This window comes from Phalaenopsis equestris, unplaced genomic scaffold, assembly GCF_001263595.1.
Source record: "Phalaenopsis equestris unplaced genomic scaffold, ASM126359v1 Scaffold000873, whole genome shotgun sequence".
Taxonomy (NCBI): Eukaryota; Viridiplantae; Streptophyta; class Magnoliopsida; order Asparagales; family Orchidaceae; genus Phalaenopsis; species Phalaenopsis equestris.
This window is the reverse complement of record NW_018165313.1, coordinates 438,526-444,746: the sequence shown is the minus strand read 5'-3', so window position 1 is coordinate 444,746 and position 6,221 is coordinate 438,526. Positions and strand designations below refer to the sequence as shown.

General features: G+C 38.4%; 1 protein-coding gene across 1 annotated transcript; it reads left to right on the top strand.

The window, feature by feature from the left end:
* The first annotated feature begins 4,687 nt into the window (after positions 1–4,687).
* LOC110031947 (calcium uniporter protein 4, mitochondrial-like) lies at positions 4,688–5,983 on the top strand. The gene has a single exon (XM_020735397.1). It carries the CDS (start codon positions 4,856–4,858, stop codon positions 5,939–5,941), a length of 1,086 nt encoding a protein of 361 aa, XP_020591056.1. The 5' UTR covers positions 4,688–4,855; the 3' UTR covers positions 5,942–5,983.
* The last annotated feature ends 238 nt before the right edge of the window (positions 5,984–6,221 follow it).

Genomic DNA, 6,221 nt, shown 5'->3' with positions numbered 1-6,221 from the left:
TATATATATATATTCCTATTTTTTAAATAGAAGGAGGGCAAGACTTGAAATTGGAAAGATCTTACAGATTTAAGGAAAATTATAGTTGTGTCTAATGACCGCGTCTAAGGGTATTTATGTTGCCTAACCACCATCTTTATTGCTATACCATCATTACTATGCTAAGGTTACCCTACTTTCACTACTCAATTGTTGCCATCCACTTACTATCTCTAGATTATAATCACTTAATGTAGAATCCAAATTTTTCCTGTGATGTATGCCCAACGACCGGAGCGATAAGAACTAGAGAAAATAGAAATAAAGGAAGATAAAGAGCTCAAAAGGAAATAAAAAGAACACGCACTGACTTGCCCTGTAGGGGCGAAATGTGGTATTCCTAGGCTCTATGATCTAATTTATATATCCAAATAGAGGTTACAAGAGAGAAAAAGAGAAAATTCCCCCTACAGAGTATGAGTTTAGAGAGAAGAACTAAAAATCCCCTTTCACATGCACTTTACCCCCTATCCATAGAGGATAGAGGATCACAAAGTAGAAACTTGCATATATGTCCCTGTTTTAACGAGAGGGTTACAAGATATTATTATCTTTTGTCGTGTCTTTTCGTATTTATAACTGATTTAGGTATTTTTTGATATTCCAAGACCCTTCACCTGGTGGTTCATTGAATCAGTCGACCAAGCTAGTGTCGGTCGGCTATGTTACCTGAATGTCGGGAAGGTTTCACCCTGGGGAGCCTGGCAACTTTGAGCGCGATACCCAGTTGGCACTAATGTGGCCGGTCGACTAGCTTGTATCTTGGTCTTTTTGATGGCAGTGTTAAAAGAGTGTACAATGATACTTGTGAGGTTGTTGAGGAATTCAGACCTTGGCTTATTTGCGGGAGGCATCTACTTTCGGCCGATCAAGATAGGTCTTCAATCAACCACCCTTAGGATGGGCGGTCGGTCACAAACTTTCCAGTTGGCAGCTTCATGAACACTAGCATTTGATATAACTGTCAGATTGCTTAGAGATCTGTGCAGGTAATTTTTGGATGTACATTTAACAATCATCTCCTTTGTCATCTCATGATTCTTTTCAATACCAGCCAGGGTTGGATCCTCACTCAGGCCTCTCAAAACCGAGTCATCTACACCGAGAGACAACATAAAACAATAGTACTTCACAAAAAAATATTTTTTCAAACAAATAAGATAGAGTCTCATCGCATCCAAGAGCCAATCCAACTCAAACATTGTAATCAACACAACACCCTCACCGTGCAATGGGAGACCATCAACAGTCTCTTATGCAGCTTGTTCGATCGGTTGGCCTTTGCACTGTAGTAAAAGGTCGAGCAGTAGGATTGACGGTCAGCCCAATCAACCGAATATTCCTCTACTTATTACTGAGGAACAAATCAAACAATCTTTCATGTTCCGACAGTGGAAGTGCACGACTTTATTTTTCCTTTTGCCTCCCGGGCAGTCCCATCCTTTAGTTATCTTGGAGTCAAAATAGATCAGATGTTTGTTTGGGATGTCACCCAAGAGTTTGAAATGTTCTATATTACAACAACTAGAAGCCAACCGATTCAAATGATGGGAGTCTTGAAGAAAATAAGGAGTGGGAAGGAGTCTCATCATGTATTATGGATAAGAATCAAATGTGAAAATCAGATAATTCAATAATTGAATCATTAATTAGTGAAAAATGTAATCTACTGTTGTAAAAAATTCTCTTATTCTTATTGCAACATCACTTTCATGAAGTCAGAGAATTGACAAACTCAAATATGCACATAAAAAAATTGTCCGTGCTGATCATAAGAAGATTTAACGGTCTAGAAGGGAGGAGTACGACGAAAGTGGGCCCAGTGCCAGTTGGTAAGGCTTACTTGTCCAACTAATTGAAGTTGTCTGAGCTAAGCCAACAAAAACAAAAATGATAGTGCCACAAGGCAGACAAACAAATGACCAGTCAACCCAAGCCCAAACCAATTGGTCTGATGCGAGGAGAAAGAACATTCGAGTTGATTGTTATAGGAAAGCTGGTCGGTTGTAATAGTCAACCCTCCTGCTACTTTCTTTCATCACACATTCAAGGATCTGGTTGACCATCCGAGGGATGCCCCAAAAGTTTCTTGTTAAGGATTAAGTGTCATCATGCATATCAGTCGACTGATTCATATTGATCAATCTCAGTTGATCGAGCTGATTGATTATGTCAATTTGAAGCCGACTGAGGTCAGCCGACAAAACCAATAAGTAGTTAGACATAAGTCAATGCATGCAAAAACCAAAAATACCCCAATGTTGACCTTTCAAAGCCGAAATAAAATTCTAATATCATTATTATGTATCATCTCTTCTATGAACAAGAGAATCATTTGATGAACAAAACATTATTAATCATGATAAATTTATGTTTATTCTCTCTCTCTTCATCTCTCCTTATATTTCTTTTGGTGTGATTCCCAGATAAATAAGGATTCAAAAGATATTAATTCATATATGATGTTATAAATCACAAAATTATTTTAATATATATATTTAATGAATATTATAATTTTTTTTATCAATATAATATGCACTAGTATAAAGCAAAACACTTTGCTCTTGAAGATTTTGAATATAATTCTAAAAATAAAAAAAAAAATTTAGGACATCATATTTTAATGATTTACTTAATTTTTAATGAAGTCTTTTATTTCTAACCATAAATTGATTATACTAGAATCATCCAGATCATTATGGTCGGTTTTCTTCAAATGGGGGAAGTTTGCATATTCACCCTCCTTCAAGCCATGCAGCTCCTCTCAAAATAGCATTGAAGAGGTTGTTTATATATATATATATATATATATATATAGAGAGAGAGAGAGAGAGAGAGAGAGAGAGAGAGAGAGAGAGAGAGAGAGAGAGAGAGAGAGAGAGAGAGATTGGTTGAAACTATAAATATGAAAAAAAAATATAAATATTTGACAATTTCTTTGCAAATAATAATAATAGAGCCGCTTGATCTTTAACCACTAGCTTCTGGCAAGTCTACTCCACAATTACTGGAGTTATGACTTCATTTGCTAGCATAATCAAAAGTCATCGAGAGCATCTTAAAAAGCTCAATATATTATCAAAGTTGACAATTAATTCATAAAAAAATAATGATAGTAAGTTCCTAATAAAAATTATCTATGCAATATCTTTTGTGAAGTTGGGAATGATTCATAACATTGAAGGCTCTTCTAGGGCTGCAAATGGACCAACTATTCGTTAAGTTCTTCTTGGATTAGGTAAATTAAAAATTATTAAGGACCATTTAATTAACTAACTAGGAAAATGCATCAAAACCGATGGCCTAATTTGTGAAAAAAAATATTCTATTCTCCGACGGACTAGTGAAGATTTTATGATCTGAATTATTTACAATAGCATAACTACAATAGTAATATTGTTTCTGTCTGTTTTAATTATTACCGACACAATATATCATCAATTATAAACAAAATATTAACCGACGACCATATTTCGTCGGTTATCTTCGAACCCGCCATCTTGCGGGGTAGCTACCGACATATTTTTTTAATAAGCAAAGAAAATGACCTCGACAAAAGTATTAATAGCCAAAGGATTTAAAGTCGTCGGAAAAAATCCTTTATAGCAAAAAAAATCGCATCCCTCCTGGTCTTGCCTTAATCCCCTCTCCCATCGCTCTTCTCTACCTAAAACCCTCCTCTCCCATTGAACCCCTCTTCTCTACCCCAAACCCTTGCATGTCGCTCCAACCTCTCTTTGTCTCATCCAAAACCATCGCCTTTATCATCGCAGAAACCTCATGATCCATTTACAATAGGAGCTAGTTGGGAGTGCAATGATGTGATCGCGATTTACACCAAAACTCCCATTTTTCTTCTCATTTCGCTCCTCTCATATCCTAAACAATCGAGGAAGGTATCTTTTCCTCTTAATTTTCTTTTTTTATTTTCATCAATTTTGAAAAATGTGTTTGGAGTTTAGGGTTTAGCAACTAGGAGGTTTGATCAAAATTTTCCTTTTTTAGTTGGATTACATCAAGGATCGACTTTAAGCCAAAATATTTTTGCTTTAGTTATAGGTGCTCTTACTAAACGTTTACAAGAGGATGTACCTTGTCGTATGCTTTTCGCTGTTGATATCTTTCTCGTGGATAAGACTACAGAAAAGAGTTTAGAAAAAAATTGAATTATGGAGGTCGACATTGGAATCCAAAAGGCTTTGTTTGAGTAGATCTAGAATTGAATACATGAAATGTAATTTTAGAGAGAGGGAGAGAGAGGGAGAATTTTCAAGGGGATTTTTTTTTGAGAGATAATATCATGAATGTGGCCCCGCAGCACAAGAGTCAAAGTTGACATTCTGAAATATTGTAGGCAGACGAATTGGGATTAACGTAGGCTTCAAGTTTGAGAGGAATCACAGTTGAGCTTCCCGCGATATCTTTTTCTTAAATCATATTTTAATACCTCATTAATTATACACAAAGTTGCGAGGAATAAATGAACTCTTTCGTAAAGAGTGGGTCAAACAAAATGCAATCATCAGTCTCTCATATTGATATTGACATACATAATTAATACTCAAATGCATACATATCGTACATAAATTTGTGATATGAAAGCTAGTAATACAAATGTAAAATATTAAAATTGAAGTGCCAGGCCTGTAAATAAATATAATTGTAAGGTATATTCATAAAATTTTCATAATAAAAACAATAATAATAACCAGAAACAACGACAAGATTCCTCGGGGCCACTGTATAAATTCGCCTCCAAAGATGCCTCAAAAGGTGCCACTTTGGAAGCTCTCCTCTTCCCGCTTCCATCAAGCAAATGGCGCTCCGCAGAACCCTATCCTCTCGTCTTCTCCACAGCGCCGACCTCGCCGCACAACGCCCCCACCCACCCCTCACACTGAGGAAACACCTTCTGCCGGACCTTCCTAATAAGATCCTATCCGCTCACCGCCGGATCTCACATTCCGCCGCCAGCTTCGACGGACTCCCATCGCCTCCGTACCTCCCCTTCCCCGTCGGCGACCATCTTATGAAAACGATATCCTCTTCGTTGTCTCCAGATCGGATCGGCCTCATCATTCCCTCTCTGCCTCCGAGATCCCAAATGGAAATGGAAAAACAAGATGTTGGGCCTCCGATATCCCAAATGGAAATGGAAAAAGAAGATGTTGGAATCGAAAGTCTAAATAGAGCTAAAATCTCGGTGCAGGACGCCATGAAATTGCTCCAATATTCACGGATCGAGAAGGCGAGGGAGAGACTAAGATCCATTCCGAAGCTCTTCATCTCCTATTCCGATTTCGCCCAAATCTGCCGTGAAATCGCCGGCGGTAGCGACGACGTTGCTGCCAGCGACGACGTTGCTGCCGCTCTCGATAACTCCGGCGCCGTCGTCGTCATCGGTGACGTTGTCTTCCTCCGCCCCGAGCAGTTAGCTCAGGCGAAGGAGAGCTTCTCTGATCCGCGAAGGAGCGAGCTGAAAGAGATGGAGGCGGAGAAAGCTGTGATTGATGGCAAAGCGAAGGCACAGGTGAGGCGGGAGCTTTGGGCTGGGCTGGGCCTTGCGGTTCTTCAGACTACGGCTTTTATGAGATTGACGTTCTGGGAGCTGTCGTGGGACGTGATGGAGCCCGTTTGCTTCTTTACGACGTCGATCTACTTTATCATGGGCTGGGCCTACTTTCTTCGCACGTCGAAAGAGCCTTCATTTGAGGGTTTCTTTTCGGGCCGTTTTGCCGCCAAGCAGCGCATGCTTATCAAGGCCCATAAATTTGACCTGTCGAGATTTCGTGAGCTAAGTAGGGCTTTGGCGGGCTCACAGGGATGCGACAGCAGGTTTTGCGCTTGTGGCTGCCATTCCCATCACTGGAGAGCTGAAACTGAATTTAATAATTCACATTGAAATTTCTTTTAAAAATTTAAACTTCACAAAATAATTCACATGTTGAGGCACGAATTTTGATAATTGTTGAGATCGGATAACTTGTAATGTTAAATTAAAAATATTCCAAGATAAACAATTCAATGAGTAAACATAATGATTATGAAATTATTAATCAGCCCATATCAAACACTTAGTATAGTTGAAAATTTTGAGACAATTAGCATAAAAGATTTATAAGTCATCTTCAAAGTTCACATGCTTGTGAGCAAACACCTCGGTGAAAAGAATTCAACAAACC

Coding starts and splice junctions, on each gene's coding strand:
- LOC110031947 (XM_020735397.1), top strand. CDS start 4,856: ATGGCGCTCCGCAGAACCCTATCCTCTCGTCTTCTCCACAGCGCCGAC.